The 26,721-nt window shown below is 38.2% G+C and overlaps 1 protein-coding gene across 8 annotated transcripts in view; it reads left to right on the top strand.

The window, feature by feature from the left end:
• Positions 1 to 26,721, top strand: part of cfap74 (cilia and flagella associated protein 74) — a 68,255-nt gene that overhangs the window by 32,939 nt on the left and 8,595 nt on the right. For 6 of the 8 annotated variants that reach the window (XM_066643999.1, XM_066644003.1, XM_066644002.1 and 3 more), the window contains exons 22-33: positions 3,914 to 4,042; positions 9,872 to 9,959; positions 13,669 to 13,842; positions 19,729 to 19,862; positions 20,399 to 20,675; positions 21,948 to 22,109; positions 22,421 to 22,581; positions 23,106 to 23,237; positions 24,267 to 24,376; positions 24,495 to 24,550; positions 25,509 to 25,628; positions 25,897 to 26,052. In XM_066643999.1, coding sequence (XP_066500096.1) covers positions 3,914 to 4,042; positions 9,872 to 9,959; positions 13,669 to 13,842; positions 19,729 to 19,862; positions 20,399 to 20,675; positions 21,948 to 22,109; positions 22,421 to 22,581; positions 23,106 to 23,237; positions 24,267 to 24,376; positions 24,495 to 24,550; positions 25,509 to 25,628; positions 25,897 to 26,052 — 1,699 coding nt within the window. Of the gene's footprint in view, positions 1 to 3,913; positions 4,043 to 9,871; positions 9,960 to 13,668; positions 13,843 to 19,728; positions 19,863 to 20,398; positions 20,676 to 21,947; positions 22,110 to 22,420; positions 22,582 to 23,105; positions 23,238 to 24,266; positions 24,377 to 24,494; positions 24,577 to 24,706; positions 24,878 to 25,464; positions 25,629 to 25,896; positions 26,053 to 26,550; positions 26,677 to 26,721 lie in introns of those variants that run through there. The other 2 variants (XM_066644005.1, XM_066644007.1) reach the window with 2 other exon arrangements.

Raw genomic sequence — 26,721 nt, forward strand, 5'->3', positions numbered from 1 at the left:
TGAGTACTAGAGGTGATCAAAAAGACTCTTATATTTAAGAAATATTTGTAAATCAATAGTAAATTTGGACAATAATGGAATATATGCAATTTCTTTTTTTTATTGATATTCAAACTAATATCTGGCACTGCAGCAATGACCCGAAAGAAGTGGTTACAGATAATGAATGAATTCATTTATTAACTAATGTGTACAGTGTTTCCTATCACTACACACAAGCATTTGCGGCTGAAAACAAGCTGAGGCTATGCTTAATGTAATCATAAGTAGCCACTATGTTAGCTTGCATTCTGTAAGCAACATTGCTTAGGTGAAATTTAATTACCACAATAAAATGTTGCTCTAGGATGCACATATGAGCCATAAGCTTGTTTAACTGTTACATTCAGAGCAGTTGTGTTAAGAAGGTTATGAAGTTATGACCTTTCTTGTGGTTTTATGAAGGCAAGACCAGTTATTTCTTCAGTTTCTCTTTTGTGAACCCCCCACCCCCCTCCACAGCATACAGCAGCATTCATGTATTCTAAATGACTGAAGACAGCTTCTATTCTTTTTGATGTTTGTGACTGACTTGTTGCAGTCTTCTGTTCTTTCTTTTCTCAGCCACAAAGGCTATGCTTTCAGCAGCTGCCATAGTATTGTAAATTGCTAGGCCATCAAGCTACGAAGCTGCTTTGTGTCTTTGTGGATTTATATAATTGGCCTCAAGTCTTAGCAGTGCTGCAATGTAGTAATGGTTTTTCACTGCGGAAACTGAAAAAATGATGTTGGTGTGTAATATAGGACAGAAGGGTATATAAGGAGAATCAGAAGGACAAAACCGAATGCAGAGTAAAAGGCAACATTAATGTTACATATTTAGGTTTATATATATATAACTCTGGTAGACAGCCTTTGACACTATTTTGAAACTATTAAACTATTCGATATTTAGGTTGGAATGACAGTTGTTGCATTCTTATATTTGTTAAGATTTCTAAACCTATATAAAATGTATTTATGAATATTCAGGCGGCACGGTGGCACAGCAGGTTAGTGTCGCAGTCACACAGCTCCAGGGACCTGGAGGTATTTTGTATAGGTCTTGTCAAATCTATAGGTCTTCAGATTTTGGATTTTTTCTTCTTCAACACTACTTTCAACTGATGGACCAGGCCCTGGTTTTACCAGAAACATTTTTTGTGATATCTTTTATTTTTGTGATATCTCAACAAAAATTGCAGACTTGCCTGTAGCTTCTAGTAATGTGGCGCTGCTCTAACGATAAACAACCCGCCAAGTCACCGCAGACGACTTTTTGTGATTGGCTGGCAGATTCTTTAATTTCCCCTGGGGATCAATAAAGTATCTATCTATCTATCTATCTATCTATCTATCTATCTATAGCGCCGTTTTTTATTATAATTATTTTAAAAATAATATTTATTTATTTGTTAAATCATGGATCACATTTTAAGTTACATCCAAATAAGTTAAGGATAAATGGATGTAACTGAAAATTATAAAAAAGAGATACAAGCTCTAATGCTTTTCTGCAGCATCCCCAGTGCCCACTTGCAGCCCCTAGTTTGAGAACGGCTGCTGTAAACGGTACCGTAGCAGTTGTTAATGTGTTTTTTTTTTTTTGTGTAGATATCGACACGCTATATTTTTATGACACTCTGGGTCCTGCCCCAAGGAAAAAAAATATTTCAATCAATGATTATTATTTTATTACAATTTCTGATACATTTTATATAAGATGGCATTAACTTCATCAGTGAAACCAATCTTTTTGTAATGATTTATTACTAAATCATTATTATAAGTGTTGTCATCAAGGGGCCTATAAACTTAAGATACAATTATTGGGTGTTTTAACCCTCTAGCCCCAGCAATTTAATAACGTAAGCTGTATTGGTCATGTTATTGACCACAAACTTCTTAGATCTATGACTGGGTCAGTGAGTTCCATGAAGGGTTCTCATTTATATCCATAGACCAGCACTGCCCTTGCCTGCAGCATAACCTCATCTGTTGGGTTTTCAACTATGTGGGTCACTTTACCAAAGGCTGGAAAATGAGGTGCTGACAGCATAGTGCAATGTCAGGGAATTTCAGGCTCATCATTGAAACATCCCATCTCTATTTCCCCTGAGAAACTAGAGAGGAGTCTAGCTTGAAGGACACTGTGCAAGGGCATAATAACCTTTATGTAATGTATGCATAACACCCTTATAAGCATTTTCAGTATTCACATGCACTTACCTGGCTACAAGTCCTCATCTTACATCTAGTTGATATGCATAAAATGTATCCTTTTGAAATCATTGTTACATGTTTTATGTATATTTACCTAAAAGGAATGTTTCACTTTATTGGCAGATAATTTAATATTTATAAGATAATTTAATAACAATTGCAAACAATTTTATAAAAATATATATATATACTTTCTTGCATCTAATTCACACAAGATGACTCTAACTGCTTTTTAAGTCCTTAAATGAAGTAGATTATCTGTCATGGAGTGGGTCTCTTTTTTTCAGAATCTCTGAACCATCCAGGCCACTAGATATTAGTATAATGGCCATTTTATAATGTGATCAAGAACTATTGGAGCTAAAAGCTGATAGCAATAATGTGTATCAAATGTTAAAACTACTTGAATAAAGTAAATGATGCCTAGAATATATATAAACGATTTTGTAATATACTTATAACTATTGCAGGATGAGAAATATTAGATATATTGACTAGACACTTGCCAAGACATTTGTTGCAGTGCTACACAACTACAACACACCTATATGAGCCACGTCAGAGGACAGATTTAGCAAGTTGTATTCATCATTTCTGGCAGGGCTATCAGTACTGTAGGTGTATCTTAGCTTTCTTTATGCAGGCCCCCTCAATTAAAACATCATCAGCAGCCTTTTATGTAAGTTGAGAAATTACCACGCAAGCATTGATGGTGAGTCATAAGAGCCGTAAGCCCTTGGCTTGTAGCTGGTGGTTTGTAGGTGTGCGTAGTCGGAATTCTGTGGAGAATTCCCAGCATGGAACACCATTTATATCCCTCAATCTGGAAGCTCTTTGCCACAAGCTACGAGTCGCCTCTGGATCCTTCCTCAGAATTGGGTCACCTCAATAATGGCAAGATGGGGACTTGTTATACAGTACGTGGAGCTATTAATGTCTACCACAATCAGGTGGATCCTGTGTGTCCTTGCTGAGTGTACTTTCCTTAGTTGATGTTCAGCTTGCCAGAATGTGTACAGTTCCATATTCTAGTAGTGAAGGCCATGTACAGGTACAATTTTGAGGTATCCCATGCGGAAACTTGTGGGACAGGTGTGCAGATAAGCAGAGATGGCAGTTTGTGCAGTGAAAGCAGTGTGTCCAATGCTGTTTTCCCCCCATCATATGCCAGTATAGCAGGCTAAAACTTGCAGTGGAAGGCTTATTGTGGCTCATTCAGTGTGAACAAGAAGGCAGCAGTAGCAGGGCAAATCTCATACACGGACAGTTGATGGAGTCTGAGCTGAATGCAGGTTCAGCTCTTGGTAAGGCTTTTCCTTTGTGTTTTACCCAATGTTAGTCAGTGACATTTCCACCATCACTAAGGTCCTCTCCTATTAAACAAAGCTCCCGAGCTAGGAAGGTGAACACTTGCTTTCTCTTAGACTTGTAAAGCCAGCTACTGCTTCAAACTGCTACTGACACAACATCACTGGAGTTCAGCATGCTTGGAGGAAAACACTAACCGCCTGTATCTTCTACAACGGCAATGGCATTCTCCCCTTTACTGAGGAACGCTCATGATTTCTCTCTACCTGAAGCACCATTGGTTTACTTTATAATGAGTTTTATGATTTGATTATAATGCAAAACTCGATTCATTCCAATAAACACATTCCTTATCATTTTTCAGAGCCAATACAGCCCTCAAAGTCAAGTTCGAGGTCTGCAAGGAGCTAAAGAACCACATGGACATCCTGCCTAAAACTGGCTTCATCCAGGCCAAGTCCAGCTTCCACGCTCAGCTCAAGTTCCTGCCTAGGTAAAGGACTAAGACTTCTGTACCCCCTGTAGGACACAGTGTCGGTCATAAAAGCTCATGCACTCATTATTTTTAGTTGAATTAGTGTCTAGTTACTCTCTTGGTGGAGTAGTGTTAGTTTTATTACCTGTGATGCACACTACATAGGGAGAATGGTGCTATTTTTTTTTTTACAGATTTCAAAATGGTAAGTATTCATACTTAATTTTATATTAATATTTTTTCATCAGTACACAACTAGGTGAATCACGTTTTTAACCAGATGCATTAAGTCTATTTTTGCCACTTGCTGTAAATGCCATGCCCCTCGTTGCATGTAGAAAAACTCTTCACTGATACTCTTCACTAATGACAGCCAGATCAACAGCATGTTGTTCTTTAGAACTTTGTTGCCACTCCAGACACAAACCTAGCCTAATACCACTTTACACCCGAGCACAAGAGACCAACGAATGCGTATGTGAGAAGTAGGTGTGGTCTGGGTAGATTTTACACTCACCAACCGTTCTTTACCTTCATCACAGAGGCATATTGATTGATGAGGAGTTTTAACATACAGTAGCATTTCTTTTCCATGACAAAAGTTAATGGTACATTTGATCAGGGCTGGTGGGCTGATCCCGGGGGGGGGGGAGTGAAACCTCACTAATCTACTTTAGTGAATCAGAGGGCTTTAAAAACGTGGATTAGAACTGCATTATTGTCGCCCGCCCGCCCTTTCTCTCTCTCTCTCTCTCTCTCTCTCGCTCTCTCTCTCTCTCTCTCTCATCTTTCCCTCCTCACTCCTCTTCACTCACTCACCAGATTTGCTTTCACTCACACGATTGCTTATGTAACCTACAGTAGTTTTTCCATTTTTATCCTGACCCTTTTTCTCATCGTCATATTTTTCATCAACAGGCTAAATATGAATAACGGATATGTAATGTTTTGGGGTTTTTTTTGAGTACAGTACCAGTGTCCGTGTTCTCATAGCAGTGGAGTGGATGAATAATTGGTGCCCTTCCAGCAGCTCACGTGCTCAGTGAGGATCATCATCAGATGTTTCTTTTATTTTTTGTGTCCCTCACCATTATCTTGTATCGTGCCAGACAGGGGAATTGTGTGAACAAAAGTACCACCAGACTCAAGACATGCACACATGTATTTACAGAAAGTTTGTGCACAATTTAATGTGATATATTTATGCATATTCATGAATGAATATCTTTCATGTATTCATTTAGTATATTGGAAAGACACAAAACTTAAGATGTGGCATAATTTTTGCACAGGTCACACTTTATGGGCTGTTATTGTCCTGTGATTTAACAAATAAATAGTCACTGGGGCTGACACGTCACTGCTTGTGAGTAGTTGGTTGTAATCTCTCCTTGTCTGCGTGTGTTTCCTCTGGTCCAAAAACACACTCTAGTAGGTAGATTGGCTATTCAGAAAATATCCGTATTTGTGAGTGTGTGAGTGAGTGTGTGAGTGAATGTTTGATTATGTGGGCCCGTGATTAACAGGTGCCCTATCCATGGTGTGTTACTGCCTTGGGCCCAGTGATTCCAGGTAGGTTACAGAAAATGAATGTATCTAGTAATGTAATATTGAGTTGTTTTATATTTTCTTTCACCGTTTGAATATATCAGCTGCTCTTTTTTCTTATTATGTTATGATAACTACAAACGACAAATCATCATAGAAATAGTTCTTTATGATATAATAAAATGTACTCTTTTCTTCCACTGCCCTCCAAAATGAAATTAACCTCTTCCAAGAGTTTCAGTGTTTTCAGCTGAATAGGACCTTCTTTAAATGAGCTGTTTCGTCCTCTGATGGCTCAAGGAGGATTTGTCGTCCAGTTTCCAGGGTCAAACAACTTTTGTCATGTTAGCTGTTATTTCAGCTTTATCTGGGAGTAGAGTGGATGGGATAGAAAGAGCCTGCTGACATAACCTATTACATAAGTCATCGATATACTATCCTGCAGTTGTGGAGGTTTACTGAGCTGAGTGTCCAGGTAACTGGATTAGGCTTAGACAGTGGATTTGTTGAGTATTTTCAAAATAACATAAATTTTTTAATAGCATTTTGAGGGAAGTAGAACACTGAAATGCTGTCATATCCAAAGCCAGAACTGAGCGGCAAGTGTGTTTGTTCCGACAGATGGGCCGTGTGACGTCCCGCAAGGCTTTTCCACAGTGCCATGCCAAGCTAATTCAGGAGTGCCTCTCCCACAGAGACTCTATTAACCGAGAACAAGTGATTCCTTAAATAAATCACTGCTAGTGTTGGATTGATAACACAAGGCCTAAAGCACTCACATGGTAGTAAATAGCACACAGACGCTTTAAGTGGCCATTGTTTGACTTTGGTAACCTAAATGTAGCATGGTAGTAATAAATCATCATGACCTTATATAACCTTACAGTATACAGTGTATAATTTTTTAATCTGTTGCTTAAAGAATTTACTTTAAGTGCAAATGGAGTTGGTAAGTTGGTAGTTTTGTCATCAGAAATGTGTTTTTTATTTTCACCCAGTGATCCTGCAATTAACAAGTAAAACTAGTTAATAGCAGACTGCCTACAAAACATGTTTTGATCATTGTTTTAGTGCTTAAAACATGGTATGGACCACAAAACACTTGAGGAAGTGAAACCTTGGAGAACAAGTGTAGACTGTGGAGCAGTGAAACTGTTCTCTGAAGGAATGCAGCACAAATTTAATACCTTTGGAATAAGTTAGTGTGGCTTTTATGATCCAGAACTAATTTTCTAACACTGGTGTCTGACCTCACTAAAACTCTTGTGGCAATTTTCAATTACCGCCTCACAGAAATGTTCCAACCTCCCAGAAAATTAGAACATGTTACTGTAGCAAAGTGGGAACAAGCCACCTATTAGTAGTCTCCTTTTGAAGAAATGATGGATGAGCAGGTGAAGCTTTTCCAAAACCTTTTGGCCATATAGTATTTGTGTGAGAGAAATAGCCATGCTAAGTTTGAGTTTGTGCAGGATTACAGCAGGGACCATTACTGAGCCTGTTTGGATCATACTGTGTCCAGTATCAAAGGCTTCATGCCAAGTTTTAGATGTTGGTGCTGAAGTTAAAGACAAAGTATATTTTAATGTGTGTCTTTGCAACCCCTTTTGAATTTAACTCTGAAACCGCTACTCCGAATGCTGCTTGTTACATTACAATATGCCATTTAGTAAGACGTCTTAATTATTTAAAAAATGGATATTCACAGCATAAAATCCAAAAACTTAATGATCTGCAAAAATGTCTTCAGAAAATTGGCCAATTATTTTTATGCAGTCTTGCCTGCCGAGGGAGAAACAGCAATTTTCTGTTTTACACCTCTAATGGAAAATACTTCAATAATACACAAAGATTCAAAACACAATTTCATCCGTTTTAAAGTGATAGCTATCACAATAATATGTTGGTCCCTTACTTTGGAGATTTGCCCAAAAAATCAAATTTACATATATCGAAATGTAGTTATATGCTTCAGTTATGATGCTAACGTAGGTAGATCCTAGCAATTATATCATTGTAGAAAATGTATGCCCAAATTTATCTACATGACATCCTGTGATGAATCATAAATATTAGCTTATCAAATGATCATGGCTATGGGAGATGTAAATGTGTGATGATACAGTTATATAGATTAGAGATGTCAGCCTCCAAACATATCCAAGCACCTCAGTGTTGCCATTTTTTTAGTGTGAACATGATGAAATATGGATTACAATCTAGTTTGAGTACTTTCAAATGTTCGTTGTCGAAATGTGTACAGTGGTTTACAGACTAAAACTGATAGGTTTGATGTGAATCATCATATACACTTCACTTGTGGCATACTCTGTCTTTCAATTAAACACATGTAATCACTCATTTTCTCATGTTTAGCAGGTTGAAATTTCTCCACAAGAGGCCGCTATCAGCACTCATAGATTTGATTATGATTTGATTTCATTGATGCTTAAGTAGATACTCAGATAGACTTTTGAGTGCACAATTGCTTTTATATTTTATTACTGTTTATATGTTGAACGTAACATATTAAACGTAAAATATGTCCTGAGCAAATGTGTTCACATTTTATATGTATAAATTGTTAACTAAAAAAGAGCAGAAAATTTTCAAATATTGTATCATTTGCTTAGGACTGTATGAGAAGACTTTCTCCACTATTGAGATGAGTCTATTCCATCAGTAAGCTGCAATCTTAATGTAGGATTCATAATATGAGCTTAAACTTCTCATCCAATATTTCTTTTGAAATTAAATTATATTAATGGGTAATTTTCCCCTGTTCTTGGAAAGCTTTGTACAAGTTTTGTAACATTGCTGTGAGGATTTGATTGTGTTCAGACACAAAAGCTTTAGTGAAGTCAAGTGTGTGATGTTGGATAATTAGTTGTGAATCACTCCACTCCAGCTCATCCTAAAGACATTGAATGAGGTTTCATCACTCCAGAGAACACACTTCTACAGCTCCACAGTCCAATGCTGGAGGCTTTATACCACTCTAGCCAGTGCCTGGCACTTGATATGGTGACCTAAGTCTTAGGATACAGCTGTCCTAGTGTGTCCCATTCTACTGGGTGTCACTTTTCTATGGACTGTACAAACTGTGTGCAGCTGAATACCAGTGTCAGTAATTTGTGCACTTTGTGAACTCACTAATTAGGAGTGTCTACTTTTGGCCAATATATTTTTTTTCTTTAATATAATATATTAATAATTTTCTGCTTGGCTCCCAGCTTGGTATCAGTTCTCTCCTTTGGGTCTTTGGGTCAGAAAGCTTAAGAGCTGTTATTTACTCTATTGCTTAAGCTTATATCATATCACTCATAATGTTAAAGTCCATTACATCAGTGCCACTGCGACTGTGTGAACATCACATTCTGGACCCGTCCATCACTCTTCTCTCTCTCTAAACCATCTCTCAGTAACATGTGCTCTGGTCTGTGTTTGTGTTTGACCTCTCGCTGGGTGGCAGGCCATTTGCACTCTCAATGATTTTAATTCTGGGGTATTACAGAGCTCAGCTTATCACATTACATAACGTGACTGCACGTCTCTGTTTGAATCCCACTGTACTGCACCCTACACTCGCTATCACCATGGTTACCATCTTCTCCTCTCCTAGTCAACAGCATGGAACTACAAACACAACTCTCTCTCTCTCTTTTTCTCTCTCTCTCTTATCCCTCTTTCGCTCTCTCTCTCCTGGTTTCTATCTCTTGCTGCCCTATTCCTCTGCCTCTCTCTTCCCTTTTACTTTTTTGCTTTTCCTTACTCTTTTTCAGACACTCTCTCGCTCTCACTCTCTCCTTCTCTGCCTTATTCTCTACTCTCTCCTATTTTCATTTTGTCTCTCTCTACCTTCCTATCTGTTTATCTTTTCTTATTTGTTTTACATTTTCTACACCCTGTGTTTTCTCTCTCTCTCTCTCTCTCTCTCTCTCTCTCTCTCTCTCTCTCTCTCTCTCTCTCTCTACATTAAGTCCTACTATAGGCCATCAGGCCCACTTTTGTATATTAGCAGAAGGGCATTTTATCGCTGGAGCATGCTTGATGCCTGAGTGTTTTGCTCTCAGAGTTTTGATAAAAGCAATAATTGTGGGAAAGCAGCATTTGATTGAATGTTTCTGCAGCACAATTTGATTTTTTAAATATTGCCTTGAGCTTAAAAGAAGCAGCCAATAACAGCCTTATTCCAGTATGTGTTGGATATGTTATTTAAACTAAAACAAAATTTCTTCCAGCACTCCCCTGTTAATGAAGTGTTTTATTTCCCCTGTCATATATGTCTTTTCTTAACAGACGTAGCTTGCCAGAAGATGCCAAATCCCTCTTTGACCAAGACACTGGGGTCTTGGAGGTCCCTTTGTATATACAGGTGGCTGGTCAGGTAGGTATCGCTCGCTATTTCTCTCTCTCACTCTCTCTCTTTCTCTCTCTCTCTCTCTCTAGTCTTTACTGCTACTAGAGGAGCACCTAATTAAACATGAATCCTTAAACATATTATTTATCATTCATTCATTCATTCATTGACTGTAACCGCTTATCCAGTTCAGCGTCGTGGTGGGTCCTGAACACACCCTGGATGGGGCACCAGTCCTTCGCAGGGCAACACACACACACTCACACATTCACTCACATACTCACACTTATGGACACTTTTGAGTCGCCAAACCACCAACCAATGTGTGTTTTTTGGACTGTGCGAGGAAACAGGAGCACCCGGAGGAAACCCACGTGGACACAGGGAGAACTTACCAAACTCCTCACAGACAGTCACCCGGAGCGGGACTTGAACCCACAACCTCCAGGGACCTGGAGCTGTGTGACTGTGACACCTACCTGCTGCACCACCGTAAAAATGTTTAGTATACCACTACTAAACATTTTTTAGTAGCTAGGAAACTAATATGTAAATTATGTTGAGTGAATGAATGACAGTTACACTTAGATAGTGCTTTTCTAGACAACCAAAGCAGGCACCACACTTCTGCTACTGTGAAGAGAGGGGACTAGAGGGAAGCATTAAGCTAGGTATTTGAGGATGGGGATAATGAGGAGACCAAAAGAGAACACAGTGATAGATTTAGCCAGGAACTTGGGGTCACACCCCTACTCTGCTTGAAGATGCCAAGGGCTTTTTTATGATTTTCAAGATTGGTTTTGCAATTCTTCTGAAGGACGGTGCCATTTGTTCAGTACAGTGTTCCTGTCACAGTCCTTGGCCGTTGGGATCCACACAAACAGCAGGAACCACCATTTCCAGCTGCCACCTAACCTTTCCTTGGAGGTTTTCTATACCAGTGCTGGCCAAGCCCAAACCTGCATTTCCAGTTAACCTTGGCCTCCAGTTAAAAGAAAGGTGTTTAGTTTTTTGAGAATCGGTAACTCTCTGGACCCAAATGCAGGTCCTTGATCTGAAAATGTTTTTTAAAAAATTGTATAATGAAAACAAATCAGCTATGAAACATATAGTGGCCAATATAATATTTTACTGTAAAGTAAACCCTGCTTTTTAAGATATGTTTGCCCTACTATGTTTTGTGAAGAAAGCAAAAGAATTAATTATAAAGTTCAGTGCTAACTGTTGGCTAGGTAAACCAATCGTCCAACATAAAAACCATGACCTTACAAATGTTCTCATACCTGAATGCAATCAAATCTATCATCTAATGTAAATTCTTCCAGCAAGAGCTGAAGCCATTACTACAGCAAAGTGGGACAGACTACCTAAATATGTTATCTTTCAGAGGAAATTCTGGACAAGCAGGTGCCCACAACTTTTAGGGCATATCTTTTATGTTCTGTCTCCTGCTTTTTTCCTTTTAAAATGAGCTGTTTTTAATTGAAGAACTTAAAATGAATGTCTAAAAATAGACTTGTCATGTCCCAAATACTGAAACACTTTCCTGCCCCCTCAGAAAGAAAAAATGAGCATCTAAAAGTAGGCTTTCTTTCTCAAAATGCTCACCACTACTGCTCTATAATAATATCCATGCGCTTCTATTTTCCATTTGATACTCAGCATAGCATTTTTGCTGGTATCAGCCTGATACTATTGTGTTCCTGAGTTTGCCTTGGTTAACTGTCTGTTAGGACATCGGGGGGTGTGCTCTCCTTATGTCTGCATAGGTTTCCTCCAGGTGATTGGTTATGTGTAATTATTCACAGCTGTGAGTGTTTGAGTGGGAGATGCTCTGTGATGGACTGCCACTATGTCCAGGATGTGTCTCTAAGCTGATGAATGAATAAATGAATGAAAACAATGGGAGTTATATACATACGATTATGACCACCTTCTTATTTCTTCCCTTACTGCTCCATTGATCATACAAAAACTTCACAATATTGAAGTTCTACAGTTACAGACCATAATTTGCTCTGTATGCTTAGTTGGTCCCCTTTCACATTGTTCTTCAATGGTCAGGACCACCATAGAGCAGGTATTATTTGGGTGGTGGTTTATACACAGTGCTGCAGTGACACTGATGTGGTGGTGGTGCTTGAGTGTGTGTTGTACTGATACAAGTGGATAATAGGGTAGTTAGGGTGAGTATTCTCCTGAAAATATGTTGAGCTCTCCAAACCCATTGTGTTAGTGGTAGTTCAAAAAGAAGCATCGGATGGTTTCCCATGTCTCATAGGAAGCATGTGTTAGCTTTTACACTTCTGGCTTGGTATCATCATGTGATTGGGGAGACTTAGCAAATGAGTAGAATTTTGAAATATCTAAAATTGGTGAGAACATACAGAACATGTGATAAAGAATTTTACGGATTTGATTATTTGAGCATTATCTATCATAGGAAGCAATGTAATTAATCAGCCAGTGTGGTCAGTTTCTGTTTCACCAAAATTTCTTCATCTGTTTCATCAAATTTGGGGGAATTTTTTTATTTACTCTTAATCATAATAAATGATATGGCAGTGAATCTTGCGCTAAACATTCACACTGTTACCAGATTTATGCCATCTCTAATGTTTAACACCCCTCCACCCCACCCTTATTATGCTATTCCTTTAAAACTTTGTTTAACACATTTCATTTAATTCTACAGAATCGTAGGCTAAAAGATGCAGTGTGAAATAAAACATGTTTCGAAAGTATTATCACCTGAAAGTTCCACACCTCTGTGGGAAGGCTGCAGTTTATCTCTGCCTAATACAGTTGAATATATCTAGCCACATTGCTGAATAACATACAATATTTATGCAGCTTATTTCGAGATGTTCAACTTCTCTGAACGAATAAACTGGGCCACACTGTGTCGGTTTGATAAGAGACTATGCTGTTGTGCTGTGTGGGTTGATTGTATTCAGTTGCATTCAAGAGCACTTTTGTTATCTGTAGCAGCACATTGAGTAGCATTGAAGGGGAAGGGGGGAGAAGCAAAGGGGTTCCGTACGAGTGCAGGACGACCTCCCATAATCCCCTGAACTGGACACTGGTTATCTTTCCTGTTCCAAAATCCTGGCCCCTCTATACTCCTCCGTGTCTCAGCATGTGTCCATGGAGAGCAGGATCTCACCTCATCCGTTCGTCCTCTCGCACGGCCAGATTTCTCCTCTGGCCAGCACACATGCCGAGCTCAAACCTGTGCCTCAGACCTGAGCCTTGGCACTGACCAATATTATCCACCCCCTTTCACCATCTTATTCCAAATACCCATATATACCGACCACCACCACGCCCCTCACACACAAATAAAAAAAAAAGGTAAATGTTGTCTTACTTATAGCTCCATATATCTTTATGGAACGTTAATTGTGTTTTTATTTAAAAAATGGCAATGATAATTTTTCTTTGCTTATAATTATGTGGCTTTTATAAAAAAGCAGCCATAGCCATGTTATTCTGTATTAAATGTAGGGCTATACTTATTCCTTTCAAAACCTGACCCAAAAAATACCTCATTTGGCCTTTACTATTCAAAATCAATTCAATTTGAAAAATCTTAGCATAAAACATGCCTCTGCATTTGCCATTTCTTCTTCCTCATTAGAGGAAACACACATTTCTCACTGGTAATGAGACGTAAGACAAGTCATCTGAGGTATGCTAATAAAGTGATGAAGCTAATTGACAATGTTTCTGTCAGGTGAAACCTGTCCCATTCACAGTCCATGCGGTAGTCACCACTTCTGATCTGGAGTTTGACCACACTGAGGTGGACTTTGGCCATTGCTCCGTGTTCGAGTCTGTCGTATCCACCGTGCGACTCACCAACTGCTCTCTACTGCCGCAGGACTTCGGCTTTGTGTCCATTCCAAGTGTGAGTACAATAACATAGCAGACAAAAGGTTCAACACATTTGTTTTTCACAATGATATTTGATCCATTTAAGTTGTTCATTGTTAGGGAGAGTTGGATGTGACAATTGGACAAATTAATTTTTGCTTTTTTTTTTTACTGAAGCATAAAAATATTTCCATTTATATGGGAGACTGAGATTGATACAGTATTATGACTTTTGCCCATTGATTCATATTTGTATAACATGGTGTTCCTGCCCTAGTCTGCAATAGGGAGCAGCTGTGTTAACCACTGCACTCTACCAATATAAGTGGACATTCAGTACTGATAACATACTTCTGCACCTTTCAATGCACAATCACTCCTTATCTGCTGAATTAAATACCCTGGGGGGAAAACTAAATGTGGGCAGTGTTTGGCACATTTAAAGTTTTGGTTTTACACTACTTTTTCTTGCTGCATTCCACCTTGTTCCACCTCTGGCAGGCTCTTAGGATCTCAGGCCCTAGGCTCCAGGCTCTAGGTTTCAGACTGCCTCAAACTCTCCTCCTTTCTAGGGAAAGTCTTCTAATCATACAACAGGGCACCCACCAATGACTGCAGAGTGAAAATACTCCTAATTATCTATAACTTTAACTCAGTGTGTAACTCAGTGTGACTCTCTAATGTATTTAAATTGTTAAAATCCAGTTACACCATTTATTCCATGTGTCACATCTACATACACGCAAGCAGCAAGAAGCATAGCTGAGGACTGAGGATGTCACTTCCTGTGTGTGTGTGTGTGAGAGAGAGAGAGAGAGAGAGAGAGAAAGAGAGAGAGACTTTGCCAAACCCAAAACCATCAGATGTAAAATACAGACACACACATAACCCAGCTACTAAAGAGAAGATATTATGCAAAGTTTCCTACTGTTAATACAAAAAATATATATTTATATATGGAATTTCATACTAAGATTAATGTACTTAAATGATTAATAATTTTAGAAAGATTTTATAAATTACAGAAGACCTATCTATCTATCTATCTATTTTTTTTTATTATTATTTTTTTTACAAAATTAAAGTAGAAACAGAAACAGCAGAAATCAGAGCAGTAGTCAACATAACACAGTGGGATTCCAGTAGACACAACATATGCCTCTCACAGTGATAGCATATGTCACTAAGAGCATATCTCATCACCTGTTTTATTCTATGCAATCACACAAGCTCACCAAGTACATAGTCAAAATGTAGTATTCATTCATTCATTATCTGTAACCACTTATCCAGTTTTAGGGTTGTGGTGGGTCCAGAGTCTACCTGGAATAATTGGGCGCAAGTCAGGAATACACCCTGGAGGCGGCGCCAGTCCTTCACAGGGCAATGTAATAATGTAATGTAAAAATTGTAATGCTATATATTGTTTTTTCTGGAAAAAAAACACTGTTTTACTGAGCTGAATTGTTGAAAAAGATGTTAACACAATAAACAGAACTATCAATTTATTTTTTAAAATTTTGCTCAGGCAAAGCATTTTTTTTCACTGGTTGTAATACAGTTTAATTCTGCTGAGGTTTTAACACAGCACATCAGAAAGAGTGTGAAGCCACCCTTAGTTTGTCATGCACAAAATGCACTCATTTTCACTGACAGAGTTGCCTGAAGTCATCACTAATGTGTTGATCATCATCTCACAGCAACTATTTCTGGCTGTAAAAAAATCATATTAACATGTTACTTCAGCAGCTGTTTTGGAAATGAGTTATTTCCAGTTTTATCCACTACCATTCAAAGAAGATAACAGTAAATTATACTTAAGATAATTCTGCAATAATGGTATCAGCATGTAATTCCTACTGATATCACCATAGTGTAAATTAATGTGGAAATCAATATTGTTTAAAGGAACATAATGTAAAATTTGAGTTTTTTGCTTCTGGGGGGTCCTCCTATTGTAAGTCATTTTTACAGCACTGAAATCAAGGATGAATTTCCTTCAAAATTAGAAAGTGCAGTTTCTGCATTGCTGGGCCCAGAGTAGCAATTACAGTGGCTGTATTCTCCCTTTTACAGGTTAGTGAAGCATCACAATGTTTTTGAAGCTGTAATTTTAAAGTAAAACTATTATATAGCGTTCCTATAATATCAGTATTTGTATTTATGTGATATTGCTATCAAATTTGTAATTAACAGGACATGATACATTTGATAATAGCTGCGAAGAAATATATGATTAGAGTCTTAGTATTATTAAATTTGATCTCTCAGTTAAGGAGAGATGAAATTATATGCTTTTTATAAAAGCCTGGCAACAACCTTGCAACACCCTAGCAACCATCTGTTATACCACAGCAACCACTTTTCAACAATCTAGCAAAAACGTGGCACACTATAAGCAACAACCTTGTAGCACCCTAGCAACCATCTGTTACACCACAGCAACCACTTTTTAATAATCTAGCAAAAACTTGGCACACTATTAGCAACAAGCTAGCACCATGTTTGTATAAACACCTGGAAACTGGAATTTCCCTTTACTCATTCTGCATTTTCTTCTGGAAATGCACTTTTCTTTATTATTTATGTGATCACATATTATTTATGTGATTTGGATTCCATAGAACACCCACAGTGGACTTAAAATGAAGCTAAATTCAAAACACTGCCATGCACACTGTTCTGATCTGGTTCCTTCAGTCAGTTAGTACCTCTTGTTAGAATATTCTTTTCAGATAAACAAAGATATAATAAACACATTTTTAGGACATTGTTGATGTGGTATCATCCTAGTTAACTGATTTTTAAGTCCCTCCCACTTGAGTGTATTGTGGCCTGTTACCTAAAATGAGTTTGACTTAAAGTGACTGAAGGTGCATTCACTAATGACACATCTTTGAGAAACTGGGACAATATATAGCAAGTATGGAAAAAGGCCCTGAAGTAATGAGTCATAAAGTTCATCCATCTTAGGTGTCACCCCATTACAAATGACATGCAAAGCCAAAATAGAAGCAAAACAGCCTTTCTGCAGTGAGTAAACCCTATCTTTTTCAAAACTGTCCTAAAAAAGACATTGGTAAATGTCACTATTATGGCACATGCCCATGGGCCATCTCAGAAATAGAGCACTCCTGACTAAAATGTCCAATTTGGGCAGTGCCCTGGCACCCTAAGTAGTTGTGGTCACCAAGGGGAAGAATCCATCTGTCCCTGGCTTGGCCAAATCAGAAAGATTTCCTCACATTCCAAAGAGGTGGGATTGAATGCTGTGTCTTTGCTTTCACCTGCAAGAAGGTGATGTCACAAGATGCATCATATTGTGTGCCTCAAAGAGCTTTCATTTTTGTTAGTTTTAGTTTCATTTTATTTAGCAAAAACTAAAATCATTTTAGTCTTACTTTAGTCTATTCAATTAGCCCATTAAAGTTAAAACAAAATAATAATAATAATAATAATTTAAAAAATCACCATTTTAAAAGTTTTGCAATTTTAGAGGTATTTTTTTTACCACTAATAGCTTTAAATGTATATTACATTTTTTTTAAAATGTTACCTTCCAAAATTTTGGAGAGAATATGGGCAATTCTTTCTTCATTTATTGAACATTAACAAGTGTTCTGCAGAACTGCACTTGAGTGAACTGCACTTCCAAAACAAGACTCAAGTCGATTCCCAAGAGTTTCAAATTTATGAACAACCGATGATATGAGCAAAACTCCCAGATGCTTGAAGAAAAGATTATTTGGCGTTGACTCATCTTCATGAGCTACATTTACTATGCTTTTAATCCGCCTGCTCTCACAGAGTACAGATACACTGCAGAATCACTGGAGTGGGACAGATATGATTGTGGAAATTTCACAGCAATATTTACCCCAGTTGCAGACAGAGCAGCAGATACTGTGGGGTCTTCTTTTTGCTGTGTGTAAATGATTTCGGAGTTGGATGAGCAGCAGCTCTGTGAACAGAGACAACATTGGGAATGATGACTGTACAGTTTTGTCCTTGACAACAGCAAACAAACAAAGCATTTTCCTGCTTTTTTGCCCTTGTGATTTTCTGTCTGATAACATTAATTATCCATCGTAGTAATTAATTAGTATTACCCATACATTTGGTTAACCAAAATAACTGTCTGGTATAGACATTTACTTTTTATGCAGTTGGTTCTCATGTGCACTGATAAGGCCACTGTACACAAGCACACATCACAAGCAGATATTTCAACCTATTATTTTTAATAGCAGAACTGCATTTTACTATTACTTCCTCAACCTCAGGAGGTCACAAGTCTTGAAAACAACTGAAACGTTCAAATGACCTTGTATTTACACTCGCTAGCCATTTCTTCAACTCTACCTACCATATATGTGCTCTTTGTAGTTGCACACACCCAGATCCCCTCAGCAGAGTTGCTAGAGTATTTAAAGCCCTCAGTGACTGAGAATAGTCCACAAACAAAAATACACAGCTAACAGCATGCTATTGGTAGCATCTATTAACCACTGGTGAAGAAAAAGAGAATGACTAACAGAACCAAATGAGGTACTGTCTCAGAGTTTGCATCAACAATGTGGACCAGTAAGACATGTGTGTCTAATACAGGATCAAATGAGGGCAAACATAATATGCAGACCAATGAACAGACTTCAGTGAGTGTTTTGACTGAAAGATGTATAGTCATGTTTTCAAGGAGATGTGAGGAATGAGGAGGATTAAGAAAAGTGCCTTGTAATACAAGAGGTACCACACAACTTTGGCACAAGACCCTGTATGGCACTGTAGTCTCCAAATAAAGAAAATTCAAGCAGAAGTCAGGAGAAAAATGAGTACGTTCCCAGCTGGAATAGTAAGGTGAAACTTGCACCACAATGCCAGATTTCAGTAATTAGGAGACTATCTTATTTGAGAAATGGGAGAATGCCTGTGGGAAGCCAGATGTTCACATGGCATGTTGCCATAAATATGCAATTTCTTTTGAGAACCAGATTTGTAACTGCAAGCCTGATACCAACGAGCTTGAGGAGAAGACTCTTTCTGGAGTAGAGCCACACATGCACAACTGAGACTCTGCTTTGTATGGCATAGAGTCTTTCTGAGGTGTACTTTCAATATCTAAATAAATATATCTAGTTATATGTGGTTCACGTTTCAGTGTTTTTCATCATTTTAACAGAATTGTTGTACTGTTGGACAATTTTCATTCTTGAATTAACAGAATAAATCATGACATAGAAGGACTGGCGCCCCTTCCAGGGTGTATTCCTGCCTTGCGCCCAATGATTCCAGGTAGGCTCTGGACCCCCTGCGACCCTGAATTGCATAAGCGGTTACAAATAATGAATGAATGAATGAATCATGACATAAAGTCTAAATGGCTTCAAACCTTTTACCCTACTACAACAAAAGATCATTATGTTTGCATAAAGAAATACAGTTTTTTTTTTGATAGTCTTGACCAGTTTTTGACACCTGACTGAGGCGATATTCACAATGTTCCAATTGAAATGAAATAGTTAGTAATTCATGGGAAGTTTGTCCTTCCATCTTAAATGTATTTAAAGATGCTCCATCACTCCAAAGAATAGGCTTTATACTCCTCTAGCTGTTCCTAGCACTGTGATTGGCGAATAATATGTGGCAGATCCACAGCACCTCATTCTATAAGCAATGGAAATGTATAAATTACACAAGCTGTATTAACAATTACATAAATTAGAATTTAAATATTATTAACGTATAATACATTTTTGTCCTTTTACATGCTATTTTATACAGACCTGTGAAAACAGAGTTCAGAGCTTTCAACCGCCTTTGGTGCATGCTTTGTATTCTGATAGATGCAAAGTTTATGGGATTTTTTTTTTTTTGATTGCAAAATGTGAACTAATACCACCAATTGATTTCTTCCCTGTAGTTTATTGATGTTCAGCCTAATGATGGTTTTGGCACCTTGCTCCCACTGCAAACCGTGGAAATCGATCTGATTTTCAGTGCTTCAAAAGCTGGGGAATACAAATTTCAGCTTACCTGCAAGTCAGGAATTAACAGGTAAGTCAAGTTAAAAGCAATCTTTTGATTTGATTACTGTAGTCTTTTTTATGATTCTAGAACATCTGCTCTTTTTACATTGTGTGTCAATTTCATGAGTATCAGAGACCAAAAGAAATTGTTTGTAATATAATCTATTTGCAATAACTTACATAGTAAAAGTAAGGAATGATATCCTTCTCCTGTTGAAGTTACCCTTTCAGAGTTACTAGTTTTTTTTGCAGACAGCAATTATGGTCCACATACAGTAATTTTCAAACATGAACTCATGTATGCATACTAGACCCAGATTATGATCATAGAAAAAATGATGATTTTGTTTAGTAAATTCAATTCAAATTTGATCAGGTCTGAAAGAGTGACCCAGTCCAACATTGGTATTGTCCATACTCAGCTATGATAATGATAATTATTTCTCTCAAGCTGGGGAAATGATATTAAATACAATTATTATTTTCAGCAATATTTCATGCTCTAATCAATACAGTAAAATACTCACTAATACAGATGATAATATGTCCTTACTGTTTCTACAGAGACTTTGTGTTATCCTGTCATGGAATTGGTGTCCGACCTTTGCTAGAACTATCTGATTCGGTGGTCCAGTTTGGTGGTACAGCAGTAGGTGACCACTCCACTGCAGTGCTGTATGTGGTTAACTCCCACACCAGTCGCAACGAGTTCACACACGCTGTACCCCGGATTGGCAAGGGCCCCATTCCTCCTGTGGAACCAAGATTCTTCTATTTCTCTACACCTCAGAATTCAGAAATCACGGTGACTCCTGCTTCAGGACGTGTTCTTCCAGGACAGGTGCTGACCATACCGGGCAATGCCTTGACGTTTATTGTGTTTGATTGTAATAACCTATGTGCAGTTTAACGTGTATTTCACATTTGCATACAGATTACTTAGAAAAATTACTTTTTTTTAAATCATCCATTAAAGGAACACTCAGGCATTTTCACCACCAACAATTTTTCTGAATGTAATTATTTATTTATTCAATTATTTTATTTATTTATAACATATAACTAAGGACTGGCGCCCCCTCCAGGGTGTATTCCTGCTTTGCGCCCAATTATTCCAGGTAGGCTCTGGACCCACCGCGACACTGAATTGGATAAGCGGTTACAGATAATGAATGAATGAATGAATGAACGAATGAATGAATAACATATAACTGACACGAGATTAAGAATGTAGCTCTGTAGCTGAATGAACCAGTTTGTGTTCTATACACTGGGTTCCCCACTTGGGGACTTTTATGCTTCATACTGCTCTAGCTCATGACTGTATCCACCACTGAGCATGGTGTTCTTAGGTTTTTATCTAGCTGCTCAAGAAAATCCCATTTTGTTGTATTTTTTTTTGTAGATTATACAAGCTTTGTGTGAACACATCACTGAATGTGTCCAGAATTGGTGCCTCTTATAGTCCCCTCCTGGGCATTGAATAAACTGCAGTTTCACATTGACTGCGTATTTCACTTATGATACATGTTCATTCATTCATTCATTATCTGTAACCACTTATCCAGTTCAGGGTCGCGGTGGGTCCAGAGCCTACCTGGAATCATTGGGCGCAAGGCGGGAATACACCCTGGAGAAGGCGCCAGTCCTTCACAGGGCAACACACACACACACACACTTTTGAGTCACCAATCCACCTACCAACGTGTGTTTTTGGACTGTGGGAGGAAACCGGAGCACCCGGAGGAAACCCACGCGGACACGGGGTGAACACACCAACTCCTCACAGACAGACATTCGGGAATCGAACCCACAATCTCCAGGCCCCTGGAGCTGTGTGACTGCGACACTACCTGCTGCGCCACCTATGATACATGTTTTAGTGCATAAAAAACATCACATGGACCTGTTAACAAGATTAAACCCTTTTCACAGGGTAAAAAATAGCTAAAGATACATAGAAAAGTGTCCACAAACATTTGGACATAAAGAGTGCAAGGCTGGTGAACCTAACGGAGTGGCCAATGAGTGTATATTCAGAAAAAGCTCATACATTTTCATCTTCAGATTATTTTTGTCCCACTGAAGCTTAATGGTGTTTGATGTTCCACAGAGGATTCTGGTGCAGGTTACATTCAGTCCATCTCTGTGTGAAGACGACATCAGAGCTGAGGCTGTGCGGCTGATGTGCTGTAGAGAGGATCTGCGTCTACAGAAACTGGAGAAATCGAGTGCTGAGACCAGACACAGCAAGAGCGCAGAACACGAAACGCTGGTATGAAGTAACTACCTCCAATCATGCATCGTCATCTACATGAACACAAAGTGTTATAAATACTGTAGACCAGGTGTTCCCAAATATTTTTAACAGTGTAGACAGATTTACAGCCCATTTACATACTCATATCCTCCCTGTGTGTCCTTTAAAATCAGACCGTGTGAAATTGGTAAGTAAACTGTTTAGAGACTTATCTATTTTAATTCACTAACATATCCACATTTTCTGAATAGAGATAGGCTCTACCAATATATAATAAACTGTAATGCATGCAGAAGCATTTTGCCCTACTTTTCCTGTGCTTTCAGAACAAAAAGGAGATGCAGCAGGATGCGAAGAAAGGGAACAAGCCTCCTACAAACCGAGACTCAGCTAAACAGTCCTTGAAGGAAAAGGGCAGCAAAACATCCCTGTCTCCAAAAAGTGACAGCCCCTTCCAGCCCCTGAACCCAGCAGACATTCAGAAAGGGTACGGATTAGGAGTGAAATAATGATAGTGAGGTCATGTAATATTTATACATTCATTCATCTTCTGGTCCTGATCAGGTTCTCGGTCGGTCCAGAACTTTCCGGCAATCATGGGGTCCAAGGCAGGAACATATCCTGGACAGGGCACTAGTAGTATTGTGTTTGATCATTTTAAGGAACACTAGGTAGTGTTTCCGCCTTAGAATTACAACTTCAAAATCATTGTGATGCATCACTGACCTGTATTAGGGAGAACAGTTCTGCACTATGTATGTTTTGGAGGAGGATATGACTGTATCCAGTGATTCAGAGAAGGCTCCAGATGCACACTGACCAGGATGAAGCAGTTACAGAGGATGAATAAATATGAATATCAAAGCATGGTAGCATGATTACAATGGTAGAATGATTTGGTCTTTTACATGTAGCCAGTGTATTTGAATAGTTAAATAGATAGGGATAGAGGGGTAAATGAAAGGTCCATACGTCTGAAAAATTGATTATGGTTCTCGTTGTGTCTCTCAGCTCAGATGAATTTTATGCTGGAAAGGCCTCTCTCCTGTGCTCTTTTAAAGAGCGATACAGTCGTTACATCATCCCCTGCTTTGTGTCCAATGGAGACGTAACACCACGGGAGTCTGAGGTGTCTAAATACAGGTGAGATTCTGGCCACTGACTGAGTAAACAGCAGTTCAGAAATAATAAAATGGCACCCGTTAAAAAAGCATGATAATGAAGGTGCTCCATCAGTTCAGATTTCTAATAACGGGTATAGAGCATTGTTCTCAATCTTGCCAAAATAATTAAGCATATTACAGATTAGGACTCAGGTATATTGATTCTTTGAGGCAAAATCAATAACACATCTTGTCACTGTATGAACTGAACTGAAGATAATATGCAGTCTTGTTAAGGGTAAAGAATTTCTTTAACAGCTACAGGTGTCACTGAGAAATGTCTAGTACACTGTATGTCCCAGATTTTTGTGGTCATCTGCTCATCCAACATTTCTTCTGAAGAAAAAAGCTCCTATTCTATTTGGAAGTCTTTAGACTACATAGTGAAATTTTTCTGTGAGGTTTTGATTGCCTGTAGCAATGTGAACAGATCAGCCAATGATAATGAATGATTAGTATTTGGTCACAAAGCCACTCCCAACTCACCATCACAGCAAAGAACACAGCCCAGTTCTGGGGACTATCTGACTGCATATGCTGTGTGCATGATGAAATAAGCTCGTATGCAGGTGCTCCAAAGAGTTCCTATTCATTCTGTGTTTTTTATGGAGATTATACAAATGGGTGCAGGTTGAAATAGCTGAATTAAGTAAGTGGTGTCTACAAACGTTTGGATATTTAGTGTATTTCTCATCTTGTTAAAACGTGTAGTTTGAACACTACTAAAGACTAACAAGAAAAAGAAGGATAAAATAAATAAGAATAAATGAGTAAAAAAATGATAGCATTACTAAATAGATCAAGGAAAAAATACAGTCAAAAATGGCTCTAGAATGTAGTATATGTCTGACCACATTCCCTTTAAATCATCCTGAAGCTGATGGTCAGTTTGACATGGTAATATGGGAAGAATACGCTATATTTTTACTTAGAAAAAGTAAGAAATGAGAAAAATCGACTCAGCTTGCATTTCAAGACTCTACTGACAGAATGTAAACTCTCTCTACAGCCCTTTTAACACACTCTATCTAGAACTGCACTGTCCAGCTGTCAGACCAGCTCTGGTGGTCATTTCTGACCACGGGGAGACGATCATTAACTTCAACCAGGTGGCAATAGGTAAAACAGGTTTTATTTTATTTTTTATTTTTCTTATTATTTTATTTATTTATTTATTTTATTTTATTGCATTTTATATTCATGTTTGAAGTTTTATTTCTTGGTTTCACTGCTGTAGACCAGAAAGTTGTGAAGAAGGTGACAATCCAGAACATTTCATCAGAATCTGTAAATGTATCCTTCAGAACTTCAAAGCTGCAGTAACTTCCACAAAAATACTTGTTGTTGCTACAGCCAGAGATATTTCAGCAGATGTTTTGTGCCATCTGTAACATGACAGGTGTAAGCCAGTATTTTTTTGCTAACCAAAATGTCGAATATGTATTCAAGAAATCATGTCACTGCAGCACTGGGAATGATCAACCACCCAAATCTGTGGCAATCATCTGGGGGTGAGCTGGCCATTGAAGAACAGGGTGAAAGGGGACAAAGAAAGTATGCAGAGAAACAGATGGACTTCAGGGTGTTCCTGTATGGTCCGTATAACAGAGAGAATGAACAGTGAGTGTAGAAACAAGGAGGTGGTGGAAATGTTATGGCTGATTGGTGTATATCCATATTAAACCATTAATTTACATTAAAGCAAAATACCTCTTGCTGGATAATATCACACAAAAATGAAAAGAGTTGTCAGAGGCACAACTTGATTTTTAGTAGTAAATTGTAGTTGATTTTTTTGTGAAAAATGCTGTTTATTTGCAGAATTTATCACACAGAGGAAAATTATCATAAAATGGCCTGTGCCAGATAGGCTCCTGACACACTACAAACCCTGGTCAAGATGAACTGTTTACAAAAACACGAGTGAATGAATAACTGAATGAATGAACAAACGATTAAATGAAAACCAACAAAACAAGCCATTGGGCGAGCAGTGTCCAAATCTTTGCATACAATTATATTAGTGTTTACGTCAAATCATTGATTCACGTGTGAGCAACAAATGTATCTGCATTTGTTTGTTTGTTTTTTTATATAATTTTTTTAACACAATGTTAGAGATTACTTCAAAGTCTGTAGTTGCGTTAACTTCCATTGAAAGAATGTAAAGTTGCATAGTTTGGAGATACAATATTGTCTTCCCACAGTGACAGTGTATATACAGAAGTGTTATTCTTAGCATGAGCTGTAGCTGAAGTCTTCACTGTTGGACCTAAATGGACCATTCTGTGTGCTCAACGCCCTGAGAGAGGTCAGACCTGGAGACACCCACACCCTACTACTGGCTTTCACACCAGCCCTGGCCAAAAAGGTGAGGCACACTGACCTCTGCTGGAGAACAGCACAAATGGTAAAAACACATACATAAAGACGTAATAGATATACCTATTCTCTTAAGTCCCAATCCTACACTACACAGTGCACTATATGGCCGAAAGACACCTGCCCACCGGATGTTTTTTTTTTGGAATTAATAGCATTCATGTGTAGTTCGCTACAGTAACAGCCTCTATACTTACACATATAAAAACACATACCAGATTGTTAAATACATGAACTTTGTGTGTTTTCTTTCTCAGTACCGTGAGATCCTGGAAGTGAGCTGCAGTAAAATGGCTCTGGAGTTAACATTGTGTGGGGAGGGCCTTCAGCCTCTCGTCACCTGCTCCCATGAGGGAGAGGTTATGAACTTCGGATATGTGCTGGAGAAAGAAAGTAGCACTCAGGTGTTCAAGGTAAACACTTTATAAGTTTTATTCATACAGACTTTTCATCATCATCAGATCACTGGCTAAATCCACTGTGATTCCTGAGTGGTCCGAGGCCAGGGGTCTAAGAAAACATAATTGGCATTGCTTCCTTTCTGGGTGGGTAGGTTAGTCTTTCCTCTCCCCAATGATTAGCCATGATGCTAACCACCATGAGCCTCTGTTAGCTGACATGAAAGACGTGGACAGTTTGTGTGAAAATTGTGTAAATTATTATAAATCGAGCTGATGATTTTAACATAAGTTCTATTTGTCTGTATTTGTCTCAATGAATCTGCATTAGTTTAAATCCTAGAAAAGTTTCTTAACCTATTTCACTGTGAGATTTTGCAAACCTTCAATATGATTACTAGTCTTGAGAAAAATAATAGAATTCTTGAAATAGGAGATTCTTGAAATCAGCTATTGCAGCTAGGGTTAGGGTACATTGTTCAGCAACTGATAATATTATCCTATGTTTATTAGGGCAGTGATACAGAAGAAACCAATGGAAAACAGGAGCAAACCAATCATCATTCACATATTAAAAAGCATAATTCCATCCAAATCACTATGGCATGGCTGGAATAACGAAGGAAAACACAAGCCACGTGTTCAGGAAAAAATCTGCAGAAGAGAAATGTCTAAGGCACAACA

This window comes from Hoplias malabaricus, chromosome 14 (assembly GCF_029633855.1).
Source record: "Hoplias malabaricus isolate fHopMal1 chromosome 14, fHopMal1.hap1, whole genome shotgun sequence".
Classification (NCBI taxonomy): Eukaryota; Metazoa; Chordata; class Actinopteri; order Characiformes; family Erythrinidae; genus Hoplias; species Hoplias malabaricus.